This window comes from Thamnophis elegans, chromosome 8 (genome assembly GCF_009769535.1).
Source record: "Thamnophis elegans isolate rThaEle1 chromosome 8, rThaEle1.pri, whole genome shotgun sequence".
Taxonomy (NCBI): domain Eukaryota; kingdom Metazoa; phylum Chordata; class Lepidosauria; order Squamata; family Colubridae; genus Thamnophis; species Thamnophis elegans.
In genome coordinates this window covers 35,538,926-35,564,950 of record NC_045548.1, presented here as the reverse complement: position 1 = coordinate 35,564,950, position 26,025 = coordinate 35,538,926, and the positions used below count along the sequence as shown (strand labels likewise).

The 26,025-nt window shown below is 39.2% G+C and overlaps 1 protein-coding gene across 3 annotated transcripts in view; it reads left to right on the top strand.

Moving 5' to 3' along the window:
* NOL4 (nucleolar protein 4) overlaps window positions 1-26,025 on the top strand; it is a 173,110-nt gene that overhangs the window by 51,032 nt on the left and 96,053 nt on the right. For all 3 annotated transcript variants that reach the window (XM_032223026.1, XM_032223025.1, XM_032223024.1), the window contains exon 2: window positions 18,644-18,793. In XM_032223026.1, the coding sequence (XP_032078917.1) occupies window positions 18,644-18,793 (150 nt within the window). The remainder of the gene's footprint in view (window positions 1-18,643; window positions 18,794-26,025) is intronic.

Genomic DNA, 26,025 nt, shown 5'->3' with positions numbered 1-26,025 from the left:
AAACCAAAACAAAAATTTATATGATTCCTAAGTTTGGCTGAAAAAAGTATCCTGCATTTTGCACTAATTAAATTGTTGTGCAGTCTAAAGAAATAGGTCCGTATACAAAATATTGTGATATTGAATCGGAAAGTAACAGGACATGGATAATCTTGTATATGTGGAATGAAGTCTAAAAAAATACTGATTAAAATTTTGATCAGACTTGGAGTTCTGCCAAGTAACAGCTGTCAATAAATGCAAGGAAGGCAAGTACTGATACCTGGTGGTTCTATCTGATAGCAGACTAATCATGTCAGTCAATAGAGAGATTACTAATATCATAAGCTTGTTCAACAGGGAGACTGATTCTATATGTTGTGGCTTTACTAAACTTACTAAAAGCAGAATATGGGGGGGAGAAAAACCTCAGCAGTAGTAGCCAGCAACAATATTAATTTACATGTTTTATATTGTGACATTTTAATATACATTCATTCATTCGTTTTTAGCCATTGTCTATCCACTGCAGGATGAAGGCCTCCTCCGCATGTTTCCAACAAAAAATACAGTCCTGAGGTTTCTTTTGCCAATTGGGCCAGCAATACTTGCTGATGTCGAAGTTCCATCATGTTTTAGGTTATTTTTGTGGATGCTTTTTATCAAGTGGGATCCATACTATGGCTGCCTTGGTGCACTTGCCATCAAATTTTCTTGCTAAATACATTTAATATACATCACTGAAATATTTTTCTTGTTCATCTTTGGATTTTCATCACAATGACAGAAAATAAACATGAACACTTATTGGAATTCCAGAAGAAATATACAACTCCCTCTACTGGAGATAATCTGTAGGTTAACAAAAGAAAGAAAAGCCTATTATTCAATTAGATCGGCTAAACATTTCAAAATAAAATTAGAAATGAACTATAATAGCCATTCATCATGTAATGCCACATGACAAAGTCTATTCTTGCTTGTTTAGAATTTGATATTTCTTACATTCTATTACTGCTGATGGAGTTTGTTTTGTGGATGGATTGATATCCACAAATGATAGTTATAAACAGAAATGTAGATTGTATTTTCAGTAGCACTATATCTCACTGCTTCTTTTAAAAAATTAAAGATCCTCAACACTTTTCCTTACTTTGATTTAAATAAGAATCAGCACAGTTTGTAAATGAGATTTCTTTGAACATCAGCTAATAAGGCATATTTGAGTTTTTCAGCATCATATACTAAAAATACTTCAGTCATTTACTTATGAATTGAAATTTAAAAGCAGTAGCTTTATTTTGTGATTCTGAATTCCATCTGGTGAATGTTCATGGGAACTAATCAGGGACAATGAACATTTGTTATTTATACAAATATACATATTTATCATGATGCAAATATTTTTTACTTTCTCTTCTGTACTGAATTGGCTACGGGAGGGTTGAGACTTCTTTTCACCTCATATCTATATTCTGCAATCTTTTGTATATGAATCTGAGATTGTAGAAAGCTGTACTTTGAATGTCCTAGCTATCATAATTTACATACATTTTGGGACTTCCTTCTGAGTCAGGTTCACTTGGTATACACTTTTTTTTTCATTTCAGTGCCAAGTTTGTTGTTTATTTATATATATTGCATATTTATTATTTTTCCACATAACTCAAGGCAGTAAGCATATCCCACACACCTTCCTTCTACAACAACAACTGATGAGTTGGGCTTAGAGAGAGTGACTGACCCAAGGTCACCCAACAGGCTAAATCAAATCAAGCCCCTTGTAGATGATAGCATAGCTGAAGGCTTTTCTCATATCTCTATGAAACACATTTTAAGATGTGGGACAAAGAGAAGAGCCTCTCTCAAAGATCTTAATAGATAAATTGCTATGTATTGGAAAGGTGTTCCATAGATAACCTGAAGCAAAGCTATTTAAGTTTTCTTATGTGTTTTTTCCTCAATAGAAGAATCTGATCTTTTGAAGGACGGCTAGTGGATGTGTTATTCGATCCTGTATTTTTTTTTCTTCCATGTCAGTCAGAAATATCATATCTGATTGTACTATAATTTGTAAATAATTATTGTTTATTACTTCAATCCTATTCAACTGCTAGGCTATCACAATTGTTTCTTGTTACTGGCATAAACAAATGGGTACAAAATTTTAAAAAAGATAATTCAGAATGGCAGATCTGCCTGTAGCATTGGGTGTAGGGGATACAGAAGTGGTGAACCTTGTGGACTGCCCTTTGATTTCCCCGAGACTGCTAGAGCCAGTGACAATTAATAGTTTGTTATAGCTGTGGTTTTGGGAAAGAGGCAGTTGTCCACTGGGAACAGTGTGGAGACAATGAACCTGTTTACAACAAGCTGTTGTACAGCTGCTGCATTGCAAAATCATAGATGGAGATGATTAGATCATTTAGTTTGACATTATAGGATTAATCCCTCTAGCACAGTCTAAACTGAAACAGAAAGAGAATCAAATAAAATCTGCTACTTAGAAGTATAATAGCTGACAAACTATGAATCATATTTGATTCTTTCTATCTATCTATCTATCTATCTATCTATCTATCTATCTATCTATCTATCTACCTACCTACCTACCTACCTACCTACCTACCTACCTACCTACCTACCTTCCTATCATCCATCCATCTATCTATGTATCTATCAGTGACGTGCGGTGAGGGATACCGTTGGTGAGGCAAGAGCGCGGCAGCGGCGAGAAGCAACGTCCCCCCCACTGTGTCCGACAGGCGTCTCTCGTTTATGATGGACATAAACGCGAGATGCCTGTCGGACACAGTGGTGGGGGTGTTGCTTCTTGCCGCTGCCGCGCTCTGCCGCCTCGCCCCCCGCCTCCTCCGTCCCCGCTGACATTCTTGGGAGCAGGTCGGGTGGCTGGCTGGCTGGGAGGAGAAGAGCGGTGAGTCTTTGTGCCAGCCGGCCGGCCGGCCAAGCAAGAAGCAGGTCGGGTGGGCGTGAGTGGCTGGCTGGCTGGGAGAAGAGCGGTGAGTCCCTCCCCAGCTAGCCACAAGGGCTCACCGCTCTTCTCCTCCTCCTCGTCCTCCCCGCTCGGTGCTGGGCTGGCTGCAGAAGAAATGGCTGGTGAAAGAAAAACCTCTCCAGAATCACCCTTGCACTTACGCAGTCGCTCAAGTGCAAGACATGATTCGCTGCTCCCAGATCAGGAGGCGGGAGAATCAGTGCCTCTTTTGCATATTAAATCTTTTGCTTTTTAACTCCTCCTTAACTTTTCAAAGGCGAAAAATTCCTTAAGCAAAAGAGGCCCCGAGTTCTCTGGCCTCCTCCTAGTTAACACTGAGAGCAGACACCAAGCCACTGTGACTTGAAATCTGGTAGCAACTATCCTGGCTTTAATTCATTAATATATATATATATATATATATATATATATATATATATATATATATATATATATATATATATATATATATATATATATATATATATATAACTCTTTCCTTTCTCTCAGGAGCCTGGGGAGGCTCTGCCTCCCTTGCCTCTAGTGACTGCACATCCCTGCTATCTTATCTATCATCTATTTATCATCTATTTATCTCCTGAATGAAAAATTTGAGATATTAACATGGATTCAAAGCCAGTGCAATAATTTGAATATAATTTGTTATAGCCCAGCAACAGCCTGTACTGCGTTCTAATTGGTCGGGCGAAGCACAGCCTGTGATTGGAGGTTCTAATGACAGTTGGTGACCTGAGGGTATAAATACTGGACAGTTGTAACACATTCTGAATCGCTTGCAACCTACTAATAAACATCTACACTCTGATTCCATGGCTCCTGCGTCTATCCCTCACACAAACATATATATAACACAATTTATTGCCCAACTAGGGGAGAGAAACTCTGTATTAGCCTGAGGTCTTTTCTGTGACAACTGTATAAATTGTTGCTTGTCTTCTCATAAATTGATTATTTTAGAACAAATTAAATGATCAGGGAGTGAGAATATGTATATAGAAATAAAAATATTCACAATTTTCTGCAGTTTCTTATTGTTATTAATTTAAACACTGCTTTTAATTGTTCATTTATTTAATGAATCTCTGCAAAAAAATGCACTTGTGCTTTTATTTAGTAACATTTCCCCTAAATTGTTAATTTTTCTGAAATATTAATTTAGGGTACCTCACATTGCAGAAGAGAGGGGGTTATTACTTATTAGTTCATCTCCTTAATGAATGCCCCAAATAGTAATTAGGTTTTAAAACAATCTTGATTCAAATCGCTGCAGTTATATTCAAGCCATGTAATCTGGGAAACTCTAGCCAATAGTGAATTTCCTTTTTCCAGGTCTGGGAGAACAATTGGAATCCAAAAAGGAAGGCATTTGGGATGAATCTAATAAGCTAGAAGGGAATTTATATTTGATTTGTGTTTTACCAGCTGACTTAGGAAATCATAGGGGGATTGTGAACATAAAAACCCCCTCAGAGGAAATCTTGAAAGCAGAGATTTGGAGCGAATACTAACATCACTGCCCATTTTTTGAACCTTACAATTGCTTCTGTTTTTAAGCAGAAGTTGTAACTTCATGTCACAAATAAAAAAGCCATCCTTCCAGTGTTTGTACAAACTATTGTGACACCAAAATGATGACGTATGAGGAACAACGTCATCATACAAATGCTGCCATTACATTCATGCATTTTAATATCTGTTACAAGTACTGTTAAAAACTTCATTTGTCTCATCATCATTACACACACATCAATATTTGTTTTCCATTTCTTCTAAGGGGACCCATTGCTAACTTCCCTAGATACATTAACTCATAGCTAAAAAAGTTTGAGAAGTTAAAGCCATAATTCTATTTATATGACATCTCTCAAGATAGTTTGTGTCAAGGTACAGCTAATAAAATCTAAGATTTTTTTATTAGACAATTTTGCTTCTTCTGAATAGGTAATGCTTAGAAGATTTCTTACTTCCTTTACTTAGCACTATTGGGAAGAATATAATTCTAGTAGATTATGACTTGCTTTTTATATATTCCCAGAAAATAAAAATGAATAGCCTCTAATGTAATACTGAAATTGGAGGTAAATAGGAAGAAGAATTCCTTAGGTACCCCCCCCCATTACATTTTAAACACTGTTACAATTGATAAGATATTCTTATCAAGGTGGCACAGTGGTTAAATGCAGCACTGCAGGCTACTGCTAGATCAGCAGTTCAGCGGTTCAAATGTCACCGGCTCAGGGTTGACTCAGCCTTCCATCCTTCCGAGGTGGGTAAAATGAGGACCCAGATTGTTGGGGGCAATATGCTGACTCTCTGTAAACCGCTTAGAGAGGGCTGAAAGCCCTATGAAGCGGTATATAAGTCTACTGCTATTGCTATTGCTCTTTAGGTTTGTGCATATTGTCACTTGTACTTTGAGAAATAAAGTACGAGGAGTCCTTGGTGCTCTCTGAGCTTGCTTGTTTTCTTGCAGACATTTTATTACAAAACTATGTAACATCATCAATGCTAGTCTGGCACCATGATGTTACCTAGTTTGTGTAATGAAACATCTGCAAAAACACAAGCAAGCTCAGAGAGCACCAAGGACCCCTCATTTCAACTCTGCGCTACATTGGTAGTTCAGCTTATTGAAGTGCTTATAATTTTATTTGTACTTCATTATATTTTGTTATAATTAAGACTGATGATTTTATAGAATGTTATGATCATGATTGTAATCAAAGAAATTTATTCAAAGCCAGTATGTTTCAGAGGAAATAAAAATTCCTAAATAGATTATTGATGTATTTATAACATTTGTATCATGCTGCAATCAGTATAATCTTTCAGCGGTTTATATAATATAAACACAATAAAATCATTTATTATAAAAATAAACAAGATAAAAGAAAATCTTAAAAGTTGATCAAATAATAAAGTCTCACTAGAATGCTCTAGTGAGTTTCTCATTCAGCATCTTCCTGACTGCAAACAAGAAAAGAGCCTATTGATCTCCACCGTGACCCGTCAAAAGCGCGGAGGACAAAATCGCGCTCGACGAAAGCGCGCATGTGACGTCATCACAGCGCGACGAAAAAAAAATAAAAATTGAAATAAAATTAAAATTAAACCAAGCCGATTCACATAAAGGTAAGGGTTAGGGTTAGGGTTAGGGTTAGGTTAAGGGTTAGGGTTAGGTTTAGAGGGTTAGCGTTAGGTTTAGCGTTAGGTTAAGGGTTAGCGTTAGGTTTAGCGTTACGTTAACGGTTAGGTTTAGGGTTAGATTTAGGGTTAGATTTAGGGTTAGGTTTAGGGTTAGGTTTAGGGTTAGGTTTGGGGGGGTTAGGGTAAGGTTTTAGCTTTATTTTTACATTTTTCGATCACAGCGCGATGTTTTCGTCGTGCTGTGATGACGTCAAATGCGCGCTTTCGTCGAGCGCGATTTTGTCCTCCGCGATTTTGTGGTGGAACCGATCTCCACAGGGAGACTGTTCTAAAGTAACATTTTCAGGTATTAGCTTCCTTTACCTTCTTAAAAGTAGGTAATTAAGAGTAGCTTCTCTTTTGATGACTGCGGCGCTCCGCTTCTGGCGGGCTGCTCATGACTCTTGGACCGAATGAATAAGGAACACACCGGATATCTCCTCTGTTTTTGTTTTTAAAAGGCATCATCTTCCTCATCGCTAGTAAGCGTGAAAGGACGTTTTTCTCTCAGTGGGACTCATTCTGCCAAGTCAGGACCCATATGGTTCATTACATTGACCTGTTGGTGAGCTCTAAACTTCGGAGCAAATTCTTTTAGCATGACAAGTAGGGAGGGGATGCATTGTATACAACAACATAAGCAAATAAGTAACACAACTATAACAACTACTACTCCTAATAAATTTCTCAACCATCCCCACCCCGGCAGCCATGACCAAAGAGTGTTCCATATATCCTGGAAGTTAATATGTTCTGGATACTGATGAAGAGGGTTATCTGATACCATTTGCCTCATTTTTTGAATACTTGCAGTGATGTTGGCTTCGTAGTCGGATACATAAACACAACAGGTAGGCCCCACAAGAGCACATACTCCCCCCTCCTGTGCCAGCATTATATCGATAGCAAAGCGTGTGTGAAGGGCAAAAGTGCGTAACTCGCTAAGTTCTTTGTTGATCAGTTCCAGGGTCTTTCTAGTTTCATTAAACATAGCAACAGTCCAATTGTTTAGTTGTCCAATATCATAAGTGTTCCACCCTGCACCTAACCCCGGAATTACTGCCCGTATAGCAATCATGTACCAAGGCATATCGTATTTATTGCTACTGGTATGAATGGCCGACTATGTGGGTTTGAAATGTTTGTGGGGAGTGAGGGCAAAGTGAAGGCGATGGGAAGAACTTTGCCCAGGGTGCATGTACCACTCCAGTTATGAGGCATCTCGCGGTACGCGTAGCGGCCACACAATAGCCACCATTGATCAGGCAAGGCATAGGGCCGGTTATAGTTATTGCTGGTCCAGTTGGTCATAGCTTCAAAATTGTTACAAAGTTGGCATGCATCCAAGCCGGTTCCCTGATAAACACTGGTTTTCACATCCTCTGGGCAATGAACAGGCAAATCAGCAATAATCACGCAGGGATATGTTCCCAGGGGGATTCGAGAACTAGAAGCATCTCTGCAGATACAAAAGGGAGCTACAGGTATCTCCATCAAGAAAAGGTGAGCTGGTTGGTTAATAGAAGGATGTGATGTTAAATCATCAACAACCTCAAGGTTTGTGGTATTTAGGGGTAGAGCTTGCAGTGGAAGGCCAAGGCGGGAGTGTACGGGGATGGCCATACAGACCCAGCAGTTGGTTTTGTTAGCGGATTTGCTAATTCTTGAAGCATCTTTGAAAAACAAATTTTCAGTGTTCTGAGGTAACAGGGTGCTGTTCACTATTATATAAAGGATGACGAAACAAGCGAGGAAAACCCGTTTATTTGCTGTTGGTATCATCCTTGCCCGCAATGTCCTGTGTTTTTGTTGTTTTTGGAAAATACAGACGTACGTGTCTGCCAGGCACCCAAAGAACTCTATCTTTCAGTTGTATGGCAGCGTAGCCTCTTCCCCAGGTGATGAGGTCAGCAGGTCCATGCCAAGTCAAATCAGGCAGACAGTGGTAATACACTGGTGGTCGTAGGGTTGCAGCAGATGAAGGAGCTGAAAAATGACGAGTCGCTGCTGAAGATGGTGGTTGACCAGTAAGGTTGAGGAAGTTCAAGGTGTAAAGGCAGAGGCTGAGTGTATTTTGCACTGCCGGGAGGCCGGGGGGTATTTTCCCCTTTATGCCAATGTGTTGGTCCAGGGCATTTTTTAAGGTTTGATTGGCGCGCTCGACCAATGCTTGACCCTGATTGTTATATGGAATGCCAAATTTATGCACAATGTCCCATTGGTTACAAAAGGCAGCAAAAGCTGCACTAGTGTAAGCGGGGCCATTGTCTGTTTTTAGTTCTTTTGGGTGTCCCAGCGATGTGAAGGTTCGAATGCAGTGATTGATGACATGTTTCGTGACTTCGCCCCTTTGGGGGGTAGCGATTATGAAGCCTGAATAGGTATCTATTGACATGTGGAGATACTTCCACGGCGCAAATGGGTGATATTGAGTTACATCCATTTGCCATATTTGACAACACTCTGTTCCCCTGGGATTGATTCCCATTGGAAGAGAGTGAGCTTGTTGACTGCAAGTGGGGCATTGCTGGATTATAACGGATGCCTCAGCAGCCGTGATTCCAAATTGCTTAATGAGCGCTTTTTACTTTTGATGAAAGTAAGAATGACTCTCCCAGGGGGTGGGAGAGGAGACAGGATAGATGGAGGATGAGGAGGAAGAAGCTGAAGCCGCAGCATCAGCAATGTCATTGCCTTCCTGGAGAGAGCCAGGAAGAGGCTGGTGACTTCGAATGTGAAAAACGTGAAAGGGGTGAGAGCGCTCAGAGTCAAGAAAAGTGAAAGTAAAGTAGGTTCAATAGAAGGAGAGAGATAGGCTTCATAGATAGATTTTATTATTTGAGCAACATACAGACTGTCGAGGATCAGGTTAAAAGGTTCATCAGAAAAGATCTGAAAAGCCAATATAGAGGCGGAAAGCTCCGCTCGTTGGGCCGATTTTTGAGTAATTTTGGTGCGCCATTGGCCATCTTGTTGCCAAGCGCATGCCCCATAGATTTTGTTGCCATCAGCGAAAGCCGTGGTTGCATGGGGGAGCGGAAGTGGAGAGAAAGAATGCCAGTCAAAAGGGACTGTTTTCAAAAGTAGCAACCTTGGATCTGAAGGCGGATGGCAGGAGACTTCTCCTGGCCAATCGGCGAGTGCAAATTGTAATTGGTCACACGAAGCATGCAAAGATTCCCAGATGGATAAAGAACAGGGAGCATATAATACAGAGGGTTCAACCCTGGCCAGAAGCTTGGTTCTGGACCTAGCTTTTGTGATAAGAGCTGCCATTAATACAGGTTTCTGAGTAATGGTAGAATGAGGTATATGTGATAGATGGATCCACTCAATTATCAGGACTTCTGGTGTCTTTTGAATAATGGCTCCAGTAGGGAGACTGAGGGTATTAAGAAGAACCACCGCAAGCGGCGTATTCTTTTGAACCCTGTCTACCCAAACTGTCCTTAAGGCCTCATTGACAATTTGCAGAGCCTCTTTGTGCTCAGTGTTCAATGTAATGTGATCAGCAGGATGTTTTCCCAAAGTTAAGGCTGAAAAGAGGGGGGCCAACTGTGAAGTCGTAAGAGCCATGTACGGGCGAGCCCAATTTATGGAACCCAAGTATTGCTGAAGTTGAACTAAAGTAGGAGCTAAAGGCAATGCTATAATAGGCAACGCTGGTGTAGCATGAGAAGAAAGCAACTTATGGCCTAAATATGAAAATGGTTGTGATGTTTGGACTTTCTCCGCTGCTATAAATAAGCCTCCTTGTTGTAGGAGGTGTGTCAGCTGTGGTAATGTACTCAAGGCAGTCCCCGGTGGGCCAGGGGCAGCCACTAAAATGTCATCCATATAATGATACACTAAAAATTGAGGGTGAGCCGATTGATACGGCTGGAGAATTTTATTCACAAAAAATTGACACATGGTAGGACTATTGAGCATCCCTTGAGGCAAAACTTTCCACTGATAGCGAGACGCAGGTTTTGCATTGTTTAATTCTGGGACAACAAATGGAAACAGTTGCCTGTCTTTTGGGTGAAGTGGTATGGAAAAAAAGCAATCCTTCAAATCAATTATCATAAGATCCAGATACCTTGGGATTAAATTTGGGTTAGGGAGGCCACATTGCAGCGCCCCCATTGGCTGAATGATCTTGTTCACCGCTTGTAGGTCATGCAGGAATCGCCATTTCCCTGACTTTTTCTTTATAACAAAAACTGGTGTATTATATGGGCTGAGGGATGGCTCAACGTGTCCTTTACTCAATTGTTCCTCCACCAGCACAGTCAAAGCCTGAAGCTGTGTTAGTGGCCATTGGTCCACCCAGACGGGTGCATCAGATTTGAGGGTAAGACGAATCGGGGCAGGGGGACAAACGGGCAAAGACATTATTGCAGAGTTAATTTGGCATTAAGTTGATGCATCAAATCGCATCCCCACAAATTAATGTGAAGAGGCAAAATGACAGGTTTAATATAAGCAATAGAGGAAGAATCGGGTGATGTTACCGGTAGCCATTCTTTGCTAATTTGGGCTGCTTGGACACCGCCGACTCCTCTCACCGCAGGGGAGGACTCGGTGGGCCATTCAGGAGGCCATTCTTCCATCCGGATGACCGTCACATCCGCCCTGGTATCTAGAATGCCAGAAAAGCGATGGTTTCGGATGCAAAACTCGGCTGAGGGGCGGGCGTGTTGCATTGTTCTTTCTATTGCTAAAATTTGGGAGGATTGCCCACAAATAGCGGTGGTAATTGGGTTGGGTGGCATTGGTATCATAGTAGCAACAACTTGACCTTCGGGAACATACAGAGGAAGATTAGCAGTAAAAGTTAAAGCAACAGAGGTTAAATCACAGGTATCCTTGAGAAAAGGAGCAGCAAGAACACCTTGAGCTATAAAATCCCGGTGCGGAAAGACAAGTACCGGCATAGAGGGAGGAATTGGGATGGGAGTAGCTGGCGCAATAGGCAGGAAGTAGGAGGTACCTGGTAATGGGGCATCAATCGACTCGCTGGCCACGAGATCGATCGAGGCCAGAAAGGAGGCAGGAGATGAAAGAGTCTCAGCCTTTTGGGTGGGGCTGGCTGAGCGCCCCTCCATTAGTTTCCCGACTGCAGGGTTGGGTTGGTTCGACACTGGTTTGCCCAGTGGAACCCCTTTTTGCATCTGGGACACACTGTTTTTTGTTTAACGTTCCCATTCCCTGTTTTGGCTGCGCCCCCACCGGGGGTGCAACATTGAGCTTTAAAGTGGCCTGGTTTCCCACAATTAAAACAATTGCCAGATCGCTGATTTGGGGCTCCTGCTGTTTGCAGGGCCATTGCCAATGATTCCATATTATAAGCATTAGTCCCCACTATTCTACAAGCTTGAATGTAATCCGCCAATCCTGCATCAGGTTTACTAAGAAGAGTTTGAATTATGCGTTTGCAATCCTCATTCGTATTTTCATAGGCGAGTTTTTTCAGTAGTTCTCTTTGCGCTATGGAATTCTGAATTTCCCTGGTAACAGCCTTTTGCAATTCATCTATGAATTCCCCGTAAGGTTAATTTGGACCCTGGTGAATTTTTGCGAATGACCCAGTAGTCTGGCCATGTACATCATCAATTTTTGTGAGTGCACTTTGTGCGGCCAGGCTAGAGTGGGTGAAGATCACTGGTGCCATGTTTTTCTGTACGTCCCAAGCTCCAAATCGTCCCACGCCCACAATTTGCTCTACGAAAACTCCACCTCCCATTTTTCGGGAAATTTTTTCCGCTTCCCTTTTGTATTACGATTCCCACACCACATACTGAGAGCTTGTTAGTATCATGCGACACAATTCTTTCCAATCATTAGGTAGCATAAAGAAGGAGGAAGCAATGTTTCTAATTAATCCAAGGACATAGGGGTTTTGCAACCCATATGTAGAGACCGATGTTTTTAAATCCCTGATTAATTTCATGGGGAGTGCTTCCAAATGTGGGACTCCATTCATATCATATTCTACCGGATAACAAAATTCATATTCCTCTCGTTCCAGCTCTCCTTTAGCCTTTGCCTGCACTAGAGCTTGCGCTATGGCCCCTGCGGGCGTATCGGGCGATGCCGATTTTTCCTCGGCTGGGGCTGTAGCTTCCAGAGACGCTGCTGTTAATGTCTCTGGAGGCATCATCTTTTTTCCTTTTGAGGGGGACAATTTATCACCGGATTGATACGGCGGTGGAGGGTCCAGTTCCCCAGCCATCCCATTTTCGTGGACTTGGAGACACTCCATAACTATCCGCCATGTGGAGAGGACTTTCGGTGGCGCCCTGGGCGTCTCATGAAAGTACTTTCCCAATTTTATCCATGTGGATGTTCGAATCGACCCCTTCTCCGGGTAAGCCGGGCAAGTTTGATAAACATATCTGAGAAGGAAGGTTAAGTCAGATTTCGAGGGGATAGAAAGATTGTTGCCGTTGTTCTTTAAAATAATAATTGAGGACTTGGTTAACTCTCTAGGTTTGTGGAGGTGCGCGACCTGAGCCTTAGAGAATTCTCCCCCCATACTCACGATTCAAGGGAGGGCCCTTCGTCTAACTCCGACGGTCCCTGAGTTGCAGTAGGCACGTCCGACCGAATGAGTCTGGGGGTTCCAAGAGACGTATTCGGTTTCACCGAATCACGTCGGGGTCACCAGTTGCTGTGCTCCGCTTCTGGTGGGCCGCTCATGACTCTTGGACCGAATGAATAAGGAACACACCGGACGCGGTTTCCTCGGGATTAGGGCTTCAAATGTACTTCGGAGACCTCTTTTATTGAGAAAGTTAGTTACAATGTCATCAAAGGGGCGTATCAAAAGGCGTATATAATCACATGTTACAAATAAACAAATGAAAAGTTACAGCATGGCATAGGGTGGGGGGAGGGAGGAGAAAGAGCAGGTATGGGCGTAGCTTGCTCACATAGCTCACGTTACATGAGCTTGCATAGTAAATCCCGACCGCTAGGCTGAAAAGTTCCCGATGCGTCCCACGGTGCGATGTCTCTCCATTCCTGTGTACGTGTTCCAGGCAGCCAAAACTGCCCTGCACGCACACCCGGTGATAGATTCCAACAGATGACCTAGTAGGCCAGAAAAGATTTGATTGGAATAAGTCTTGCAATACCCAGATTTAAACTATAAATGGCTTTATACAACACAGCCAAAATTTTGAAATAGCACATACTGCATAAAAGCATATTGTCACAAACAATCCAGGTCCTTATTTTACCAACCTTGGAAAGACAGAAGGCTGAGTCAACCTTGAGCTGTTCAGAATCATACTCCTGGAGTGAGTAGTGAATTAACTTACAGTACTGCATTCTAACCATTGTGCCACCACAGCTCTTTAATGTATCCTGAGTCCAAGTGGAAGCCAATGCAAGGGCTGTAGCAAGTCCTGGATTAAACATTTAAGCACAATAAGCACATGCATATGGCATCAATGGAAGGAGTAGGGAGCTATCATGCCCTTAACTCTTTCATAGTCATACTCGACTTTAATTTTTGACACATTGAGTGGTAATGTCTTGTCAGTTCAGTATTGGAAGAGCTGGGGATAATATTGTTGGATTTTACTTATGGTATCAGTTGGCCTTACATGGATATAATATGAATATTAAATACTGAATGCAGAGCTATCTTACAAGTAGTCCTTACTTGTGTGTACTCCCCTGTACTTAAAACAACCATTTAATGAGCTCCTAGTTTCAATGGCTTCCCCAGATTTAGGCTTTCTGGAAGATCACCAGGATTCTGAAAATACACAATGGCAATGGCTGCCGAGTTTTGAGCAAGTTATTTTTTAAAATCATTTTATCTTGAGAATGGCTTCAAAGCCATATGTGTTCTGGATAATTATGTGTTTGTAGCATTAATTATGAAAAATATAGAAATTACTGATCATTAGTATTTTCACTTTTGTAACAGTCTCTGACTTAACATTTTCTACTACAAAGAACACATTTGCAATGTGTATGTGTGATGTACTAATTTTTGTGGCTAACTTACTGAAGATAAAAAGATAAATGTTTCCAGGGGTGGGATTCTACCGGTTCGGACTGGTTCAGGCGAATCAGTAGTTCTGGTAAGCAGGAGAGACCGAACCGATTTGGGGCTGCCTGCCCGACCCTGCTTCATACCATTTTTTATTGGGAAACAGCAAACTGTGCATGTGCACACAACACACACAAGCATGATTGCCGCTCCCCTGCTGTGTAATCAGCTGTTCATCGGAGTGATGGGTAACTACGTACATGTGCACAGCACTCATCAGGCATGTGTGCACGTGAAGTGAACTGGTTGTTACACTGGTAGTATCCCACCCCTGAATGTTTCCCTGCCAGTTGTGTCCAACTCTAAAAGACAATGCTCATTTCCTATTCACAGTTAAAGTGTTGTTCTGTGGTCATGTGGTTGGCATGACTATACCCCAAAGGTACACAGAATACTATTATACCCATTATTTTCCTACCTATTCACCTTCTTGCATTTACATGCTTTCGAACTGCTAGGTTGGCAGGATCATCACTGTGCCTCTATAACTTATTGAATATACTGCTGCTCTGATATGACTTTGATAAAGGATTGATTAGTAGTTTGGGGTATATTTGTTTTCCTCAAAGATAGGGTTATATAAATATGGAAAGGCATGAGATAACGAAAAAGAGATAAAGTTTCTATTTATCTTTGCTGCCATTCAGATTTTTGTTTCATAAATCTTGTAACCCTATTCATGGGTATTATTCTATCTTGCTGAAGATGCAATTTTATAATAATATCAAGGAAAGAGGCATCTTAAAGAAAAATATGTAATTCAGTGTCATGGTTGATAAATTCAATCTCCAAGTAGCATCAGGAAAGATTCAAGACAAAAATTTTGGAGATGTTTTGCCAGACAATATAAACAATATTGATGTAATTGGAGAAATGTAGTGATTTAGTGGTCATATTTACTTAACACAAATGAAGCAGTTATGGAATTTTGTAAAATTTTCTATGTTAAATGTTGTAATGATTCTGGCAAGGCATGATCACAGCGAAGGGTTGAATTTATTTTTTAACAAATTCCCAGCCATTGATGACAGGAAGCATCCCAAGCATTTTTAGGAGAGCATTGTTAATTTTTTATGATATCACCAGTCCCTTCCACACTGTGATCTGGTAGGAAGCATGAAACAAAACACCAGGAACAAAAGAGGAAAACTTGCAGCACTATATAAAGTACTGATTTACATGTATCTTCCAATCATACTTCCTGTCCCTTCTAATGAAGAAGATGAATAGGAAGAAGAAGAGGAGGAGCTATATGTCACCAATTTCTGTTCAGTTCTAACCAGAGGTGGGTTGCTCTTGGTTCGGCCTGGTTTGGCTGAACTGATAGTGGAATTTAGGCCTGGGTTGCAGAACCAGCACTGACCCAGGCCTGCCATGCCCCCGTACCGCCACCTCTGGGCTGCTGCCATTTTGGTCTTTAGTGACTGCGTGTGGGCAGTTCACTGTAAATTGTTTTGCGCACACGCAAAGAACAATTTACATTGAACAGCGCATGCACGTGGGTTGCAAACCGGTAGTAAAATTGGCAGCAACCCACCCTTGATTTCAACATAGCCACAGAGAATACTATAGAAGGTGCAAGATGAAGTAATAAGAAGCCTCCTAGCCTCCTTTCTGTCATCTAACAAAAAATCCCTAATGGAAAAAAGCCTTAAATATCATGCAAAGAAAAAAAATGTCTTTAATGAGCGAGAAAAATAAGAGCAAATAAGACAATTTCTTCCAACCACAACAAGCTCAATTGACAATTGAAGGTTACAGTAAGACACATGACAATATTCTAGGCCAATGTTTCTTGACCTTGCCCACTTTCAGTTGTTTGGACTTCAATTCGCAGAATTCCCCAGTCAGCAAAGCAAATATAGGTTTATTACGATCAAGGTGTCATGGTGTCTTCCCTGCCAGGTTTTTTTTTTTTTAGGTTTATAGCAATTGTATGGTGTGCAACATAAATTTGCCAGCAAAACAAAACAAAAACCATAGCATCACATCAACATTATACAAGATCAAGACAGAGAACATATTCAGTATTCTGCAGTAAGGCTCGTCCTCCACTCACTCAGGTGCGCTTTCCAGATTCAGCAGATCAGACTAAGCACAGTATTAGTCCCAATCCATTGAAGTGAACCATGTGTAAATTCCATTCAAGTGGCAGTATTTAAGTTAACTGAATCTAATTGTATTAATCTGACTGGCTGAATTTCTATAACTATTAACAGAATAATACATCCAACCGAACATAAGTGGATTTATTCCTGAATATTTATGTATAAGATTTCACAGATGTCTAATGCTCTTTGGATGTGAGCCAGCATTTTACCTGAGGCCTCACCATTGCTTAACATGCTATTTGTCAAGTACTGGATCAAATATTTACGCAGTTGTCTTCACACATTTGCAAGAGGCTCACACAGCTAAATCAACTACAGCTAATACAATACCAACACTCCACCACGTTTTTTTTTCTACTACTAACTCACTTTTTTTCCGGTGCTGTTGTAACTTAAAATGGTCACTAAACAAATGATTGTAAGTCAAGGACTATCTGTAATTTAAACACAGTAGTCAGGCAATTCAAAGGGATAGTAAATAAAATGTTCCAATTATGGTTATGGATCCATCTATCTATGCATGATTTTAGTGAAACCAGACTTTGATTTGTTTTAAGATTTAGTAGGAACCTTAAATAAACACGTGTGTGTGTGTGTGTGTCTGTGTCTGTGTATGGTGTATATGGTGTGTACAGTGTGTGTGCACGTGCGTGCACATATATATGCACCAGTGGTGGGATTCAGCCAGTTCGCACCTATTCGGGAGAACCGGTTGTTAACTTTCTAAGCAGTTCGGAGAACCGGTTGTTGGAAAAAAATCTCCTTTTGTTTTTCTCCACTTTACAAGACTAATCCTGTAAGGAAGGCAGGAAGGAGACATTCTGGTGTTGTTTCTAGACTCATCTTTATTGCCCTGCTTACAGAAACTGCCTCTTGGTTTACCCTTACTGCATTGTAACCGCTAAGGTGAAGCGCCCATCAATGTGAGTGACGTTGAGTCGCCACGCCCACTGTTACATGACCACTGAGCCACACCTACCCAGCTGGTCATTAGGGCAGAGAACCGGTTGTTAAATTATTTGAATCCCATCACTGATATGCACACATAGGGTTTTAGGGGTTTTATTAACACTTATAGGCCGCCCTTTTCCCTGGGGGGACTCAGGGCGGCTTACATAAAATCAAGGGAAAGGATATACAAACAATAACACATACAAAACATAGAGTAAAATAATAAGCAACATTCATTCATCATTCGGGTGGGGGCAATTATCTTTGTCCCCAGGCCTGACGGGCTAGCCAGGTCTTAAGGGCTGTGCGGAAGGTCTGGACGGTGGTGAGGGTACGAATCTCCACGGGGAGATCGTTCCAAAGGGTTGGAGCTACTACTGAGAAGGCTCTCCTCCTTGTAGTTGCCAGTCGGCACTGACTGGCAGATGGAACTCGGAGGAGGCCTAGTCTATGAGATCTAATTGGTCGCAGGGAGGTAATTGGCAGAAGGCGGTCTCTCAAGTACGCAGACCCACTACCATGAAGGGCTTTATGGGTGACAAGTAGCACCTTGAAGCGCACCCGGAGATCAACAGGTAGCCAGCGCAGCTCGCGGAGGATAGGTGTTATGTGGGTGAACCGAGGTGCACCCACAATCACTCACGCGGCTGCGTTCTGGACTAGCTGAAGTCGCCGGATGCTCTTCAAGGGCAGCCCCATGTAGAGCACATTGCAGTATTCCAGCCTAGAGGTCACAAGGGCCCGAGTGACTGTTGTGAGAGCCTCCCGATTCAGGTAGGGTCGCAACTGGCGCACCAGGCGAACCTGGGCAAATGCCCCCCTGGTCACAGCCGTCAAATGATGGTCGAAAGTCAGCTGTGGGTCCAGGAGGACTCCCAAGTTGCGAACCCTCTCTGAGGGGTGTAGAATTTGACCCCCCAGCCTGAGCGATGGAGCACTGGTCGAATTGTTGGGAGGAAAGCACAACAGCCACTCGGTCTTCTCCGGGTTGAGTACAAGCTTGTTAGCCCTCATCCAGTCCATAACGGCCTCAAGGCCCCGGTTCATCACATAGATTTCTATTGAAGTCATTCACAAATTCTCTTCAAACCTAATCAATTCTTCTAATTAAAATGCAATTTTGAATCAATTTTTGACTGCTTCGTCTATTCCAATTAAATATAAACCATCACTTAGAATCCTACATGCATCTATATTTATTGTGTAGTGATAATAGTATCACTGATTTGACTGTTAAGTAGTATGTGATCTTTAGATATCAGTGTCAACATCTACAATTTACTGTGGCCATAAGATACATTTTCTAGTAATTTATATATTCATTTTGTGTTTCCTGTCATTTCTTCTTAGGATGGAATTGGGGTAGATGAAAAGCTATCATTAAGACAGGTAGCTGTTGTTGAAGATTTCTTTGATATAATCTACTCCATGCACGTGGAAACAGGACCAAATGGAGAGCAAATCAGAAAACATGCTGGACAAAAAAGAACCTATAAAGCAGTAAGTGAATAATCTTACACCAAGTGGAATGCCATATTGCTATGTTTTATCAAACAATTATCTTTTAATCAAACCATTTTATCCCTAGATGGATCTGTGTTGACTTGCATTAATAAGCTGAGATGTGCTTTAATATATTTGGACTCCAAGTGAAGAAAGAATGCAGATATTATATTGTGCCAATAGTGTACACATTATTTGAATTATAATAAAGGAAGATATAATAGGACCCATGTTGATCAGATAGATCAGAACCAATTCACCAGTATATTTAAATAATGTTTCAGACTTATTTTCCTGTAACTGCTAGAGAAATCAAGTTGTATATATATTCTGTGTCCTACTTATCAAGGTGATTCTTTTGTTTTTAATATTTTATTTATTAAAATGCTTGATATGTTATCCTTAGATAACATAGATTGACTATTTAGGTAATATATAAACATTACTTATGCATATTAATATATGTATTAATATGCTATACCATACATTAATATACTATATTAATAGTAAATGAAAATGATCTCCAATCATTTTAGTAGGTATATAATCTTCAAGAAACATGATAAATTTATATTTTTTAAAAGTTTGAATCACTTTATTCTTAACAGTATTTTAATTATAATGTGGGCTGTCTTTATTACTTTCATAGTGAACCAGCTTTCCAGTTTGAAGCCTCAGTTTTATTTCTCCAGTTACAAACATGCCTTCTTAAGTCTTCCTCTACCTATCTAATTCATCTTTTAGTCAAATAATGTAGTTTTACATTACAGTGGGGCATTGTTAATAGTGATGTATGAATTAACCATGTTCCAAATTGAAGAAAGCAATATTCAATTGTGTTTTAGAGATATAAAAGGAACAAAATTCAGTTTCAATGAATTTGAGATTAATTAAATAAGAAATTGATCACCAAACTAATAAGAAATGCTAACATCTATTTTGGTTTTTCATCGAGATAACATAGCAAAGATGATAGCTTATTATTTCCAAAACATTAATGATAATAGTTTAGGAGAAATTATTTCAAGACTTTATATAATAAACATGTAAAATATTTTTAAGGAAGATTGGATCAGTTTACTTCAACTTATTTTCAAAATCTATTTCAAAAATAAGCTTTACTAAAAATAAAAAAGCCTATCACTTGATTTTTCTGGGCAAGAGACCCTATTGATATACTATAGCTCTTTGGCAGGGTTAACTTTTCTGAGAATTATGTGCTGCCTGTTAATTTTAAAAATGGAGGTGTATATATTAACATTTGCATATATAATTCAGTATAAGATAAAAAGCCTTTATTATACACAATCATATAACTGAAAGCCCCCAAGATCTCTCTATGCAATGAAAATTCACTTAGAGCATGATCAGGACAAACAAATACTTGTATGAAACAGATTGGTTATTTATTTTTTATTTAGGGGGAAATTTGAGAGACTTGAGGAATAAATTACCATTAGGAGAAATCAAATAAACAAGACAGTGAATGACCTGAACAGTTGAAACAGGTTGGACTACAGAGACTGTCATGGACTATATTACAGATCAGATGCATAAATTAAGAGTTAAGAAATAATGAAAATAAAATAGTATAGTTTTAGTGAAAAGAAGGTAATACAAGAAAGAGCAAATCAGAACAGGAGAGTTTACCATGTTTCTCATCTGTCTTTCCTCCAACTCAATTTGTCTAAAGAAATTATATCAGATGAATGTGGCACACATACTCTCACTCTTCTAACAAGCATTATTTTACAGATGTAATCAAACTCATTGACTGCCTACTCAGAACATAGTCAGAGAAACACTGTACTTAGCCCTTATCCTCAGCTTTGTTTACACGGGGAAGGAAAATTTAAGTGGTGTGCAAGAATTTGCAAAATCAAAATGTAATTCCATTCTCTGGATCATCCTTAAATTTCTCCAAAACTATGTGAAAGCACTCAATTTGATCTGGTGCCTTAAGTGATGCAAAATTTCTATGTGTAAATGTCTTTTAAAAGGATCTTTGTGTAATTTCTATGTTTAAAACTTCACAGAACCACAAGACAATGGGCCCTTATATACCAGTACCTCCTTTTTCTACTTTAGCAATTCAGAGAAACGGTGAGCAGCTGATTCGCCTAGGAATTTATTAGAGACATTAGACTTAAGCAGTGGAGACTTTAGAATTAAGCAGTATTCAATACAATAATTAAAAGTTAGTTGTAAGATTTTTTGAACATAAAATTTTTTTGTGTGTAAGTTAGTACAGCATTCTTGGAACCAAACCAGTATCATTCATTATAAAAAAACCATAATAAATATTCTTATTAGGTAAAACAATACATAGAATATATAAAGAAGAAATATCACCACAAACTTTACAACCTTTCACTTTTTCAATTCTGCCTCTGTAGAATCAAGTATATCATCAAGTGTTCAGAATATTTAGAAACTAAGTGGTACATCTGGCATTTTGAGAAAATGTGAACAGTTTCATAAAATATTTTTTATAGTTGTGAAACATCCATTTTATGAAAATCTGATTGCTAAAAAAACCTGAACTAATTTGTCATATACAATAATGAATAGTGATAGCAATAGCACTTAAACCTATATACTGGTTCACAGTGTTTTACAGACCTCTCTAAGCGGTTTACCGAGTCAGCATATTTGCTCCCAATAATCTGGGTCCTCATTTTACTGACCTCAGAAGGATGAAAGGCTGAGTCAACCTTGAGCCTGGTGAGATTCGAATTGCCAAATTGAAGGCAGCCAGCAGTTAGCAGAAGTAGCTTGTAGTACTGCATTCTAGCCACTGTGTCACCACGACTCTTGAAGAGGGGAGTTTTTTTCCTACAAATTTCACAGCAAGCATTTCAGTCCATATAACAACTCCCACTTGACTGAAGATAAGTTAGTGAGGCTAAAAGCCAGAAACTATTAAAGAAAATAAATGAAAAACAGAAATAATTTTGGGCCCCAACAACACAAAAGTGATTATTTATATCTACTGTTTTGTCCTGTGACATAAATTTTCCTTTGTTTCATTCATTTCATAGAAAGGTAATCCAATTAATTTCCCCAAATTATTATTAAATAATTTCCTTTATAATTAATTTAGTTTCCAAAATGTATAGAGAAGTCACAATGAAATCATTTCCCCTAATTTAATTATTATTTCCCCAGATCCTGGCCCTAATCAAGTCACATTTAAATAATTTTCAATATGTTGTTTTCTATTTTATCTGTTAACTATTCATCTCAGTTTTTTTGTCAGCCAATTTGTCAATTCTTTTTTTCTCTCTGCCATCAATTCTGTCAATCAGCTAATTTACCATTTCCCTAATTTCTTATTTTATGTCTCTCTCTCACAGAGAAATAATATGAATGATTACTTCAGTTTTTAATGCAAAAATTAGATCAAGTCACTTTTCTACTGTCTCACTGCTGCGAGAAAGCTTTATTAATCTCAGTATAACTTATTTCTGAGCAAATATTGGGATTTCACTATTAAATATTATATACACAAGAGAAATATTTTCAACGTTCAGGTTGCCATTATTTAGATATCAGGATAATCTTGCTTGCTAGCATGTTTATTTATATTGAACAACATGTATGAACAAATTAAGTATCATTGGTCTGACTCTGCAACTCTGAAAAATAATAAAGGTTTTGTGGCACTATAAAGCTGGCAAATTTGTTTTGGGACACTAGTAGTTTGTAAACAAGTAGGTAGAGCATAAAATTGGAAAAACACTTGGGGAAAGAACCTGGATGTTTACATGAATTATGAGTGTCCTGTCATGTCAAAGTTTCTATGCCTGCAGGGCAGTTGGTGGTCAGATACAGGAGTAATAATGTGCACTGCATGTGGCAAGTAAATTGTATGACAGCTATCATAGTATCAAGTAATGCACTGTATCTGACCCAGCTAACAGACAGTTTCTCTTTTAGTAGCTAAGTTGTGAGCAGCCTGCTCACTGTTTCATTATATCAGAAAAGTACCTATATCAAAAATGTATTTGACAAGTTCAAAATGATTTCATATTAAACCTAGTTGTTAAAGCAACAAAAAAGAATTTAGTTATAGGATGGAATAACACTTCCACAATCATGCAAAGTTTCATTTGAACCTGTATGCTCTTTTCCTGGTTACCTGCTTATTCACACTCTGAGATTTTTTTTCTTTGTAATTTCTATCATTCTAGCTGCTTTTTCCAAGATAGTTTTCTCAAGATATTTATGGCATTGCTGTAAAGAGAAAATAAATATTGTGGAGTATAAAATAAGTTTCTGAAAACACACAATTTATATGGAAATTTCTAAATATATATAATTTTTAGGATAAAAGACATCAGTATATTCATTTTAATTGTACACATTTTAATAGCTACCATATGGACGCTGTTTCAAATTTGTTCGGTTAAACAACTGCCATTGTATAGGCTACACAACATGTTGAAGATAAATTCTCATAACAAGTAATATTGCGCAATGAATTGCTTTACATCTCAGGTTATCCATGCTTATGTATGTATGTATGTGTGTATAGGTTTGTGTATTATTTTAAATTTCCTCATAGCATAAGCATACAATTATATTGGAAGATTTTATTTTATTTATATCATGGGACCTTAGCTGATGACTTTGCCTAAATAAATAATAAAATAAAGAAATAAACAAACCACAAAATCTTTTCATATATTATCAGTTTTATATACATATGATAAAAAATTAGTTTTATCATGAATGAATCCATTTCAAATATGTTTCAGCTGCCAAAATTTGACCAACTTTAAGCTGCAGAACTACACCATTAATAGATTAAACTGTACAATGCATCTGTACATTTTAAAATCATATATGAAATATATTATTACTTATTAGCCTCTACTCTGCCAATGACAATGAGGACTTCCAGAGAGGCAGTTTCTCCTCCCCCTCTCCCCCATTTCTCTTCTACCAAATATCTTGAGCAGAATGAATAGGCATAGTAGTGAAGGAGAACAAAGAAAAGTGGTATTGAAATCATGCAGAACAAGGCATTGAATGTTGATACTCCCATCTAAGCTTTGGGGTAACTTATCTAATAGTGACCAATAATTTGCCTAAAATCAAGCCTTTTAAAACAATGCTTCAATGGATGAAATTTCAAATGCAGTGAAAATCCCATTCCAAAAGAGTACATGGAGTATATTTTCCAGCATGATAATTAATTATATCTACTGTATGCCTATGTTTTTTTGTATACACCACATTAAATATATGCTTTGTCATCTTTTTCTAAATCATCAATTATTTAATAACAATAACACAGTCATATTACTCTAAATGTTTATCATTTGTCATGTACTAGAAAGGGCATTGTTTGGAAATATATTAGTATAGTATATAATGGAATATATTACAGCAAATGTACCACTGGTTATGTAAATCTGATGAATGAAGAATACAGCAGGATGAATATGGAATAGAGAGTAAAGAGTAAATATATATCTCTACGCTTCTTCTTTCAAGACATACTAGACTTCAGCAAGGAAGTTGCCTAGAAACAGAAAGAAGAAATATAGAGGCATAACCTTGTTTTATCTCTGTTGCATCTGATGAATAACACTGCTAACAATATTTGCAACACATATCCTGTGCTGCAATTCTATGTGCTATATTGTATGTAGGTGGCATGTAGAGGAATGTCACATAGGAATTATGCATTAGTTTGAAGAAATAGTTAGATTTCTCTTTTCACACACAATCATATTGGAGAACAGAGGCAAATTATTTTTGGCTCATTTGGTATCATTCAAACTGCAGTAAAACTATTATTAAAGCTAGTATTTTCTTGAAAGAAATAAAAAATTCTTTAGCTTCACAAACTTGTGACTCTTTTTCCACTGGTGATAATTCTTGCTTTGTCTTCATTTCCTTGATTTTTAGCTTTAGCCTTATTAACAATTCTTCTCAGTGAAAAGGGGCTTAATATTTTAGCTTTGCAGCTGGACCACTGAGATTTTATTTTCATAAGACCAGACAAATGAATCCAACATGAAGTAAGGGTTTAGATATTATTTATTTTATTTTTATCTTTAATGGAGTAAACTCCATGTTACTGCCCGAAGCAACTTGGAGACAACAATGATTTAACATTATTTGCTCCTTGAAAATTTGTGTTTTCAAGCCAGGAATGTGTAATGAGGATGATTATGGGATAGCTTGAAATTGTTTCTGAGAATTTAGGAAGTGAAAATGGTGACAGTATAAAGGGGACCTCAAATTCGTTTTATTCTGAATTTGTAGCTGAGAATGAATGAAATAATTTTGGGATTAAAGCAGACTATAAATTCTAAATTTTATTAATTTATATACTACTAAAACTCTCATGCTTGTTTGATACTTTGTAATTTAAGAGCCTGAAGAAGGGAGGGAGGAAAAAAAGGTTTGAGGTTTATTCGATTTATATGCCGCCCTTCTCCCAAGGACTCAGGGCGGTGTACAACATTAAAAGAAACACATACTACAAAAGTTAAAAAGAAATTAAATAGGATATCCCAAACCCAATTAAAATTGACAATGACACATTTTTTAAAAAAAGAATTCAAATTAAAATTAACAGTAATCAATACTTTGATTTGTTTTGATCAGGCCAGCCTGGCTTGCTGGAAAAGCCAACTTTTTAGGGCGCGTCGGAAGGACCGGAGGTCGGGGATTATACGAAACTCCGGGGGCAGCTCATTCCAGAGGGAAGGCGCTCCCACAGAGAAGGCTCTCCCCCTGAGGGTCACCAGTCGACACTGGCTGACGGCACCCTGAGGAGGCCAACTCTGTGGGATCGCACTGGACGATGGGAGGCTACCGGTGGCAGTAGGTGGTCTCGCAGGTACCCTGGGCCTAAGACATGGAGCACTTTAAAGGTCATAATTAGTACCTTTAATCGCACCCGGAAGACAACTGGCAACTAGTGCAGGCCGCCTAAAAGGGGTGTAACATGGGAGTACCTGGGTGCCCCCATGACAACCCACGCAGCCGCATTCTGGACCAGTTGAAGCTTCCGGGTGCTCTTCAAGGGCAGCCCAATGTAGAGAGTGTTACAGTAGTCCAGGCGAGAAAGGACGAGGGCATGGGTGACTGTGCACAGAGCATCCCGATCCAGAAAGGGGCGCAACTGACGTACCAGGAGAACCTGGTAAAAAGCCCCCCTGGTCACGGCCGTCAGGTGTTCTTCTAAACTAAGCCGCGTATCCAGGAGG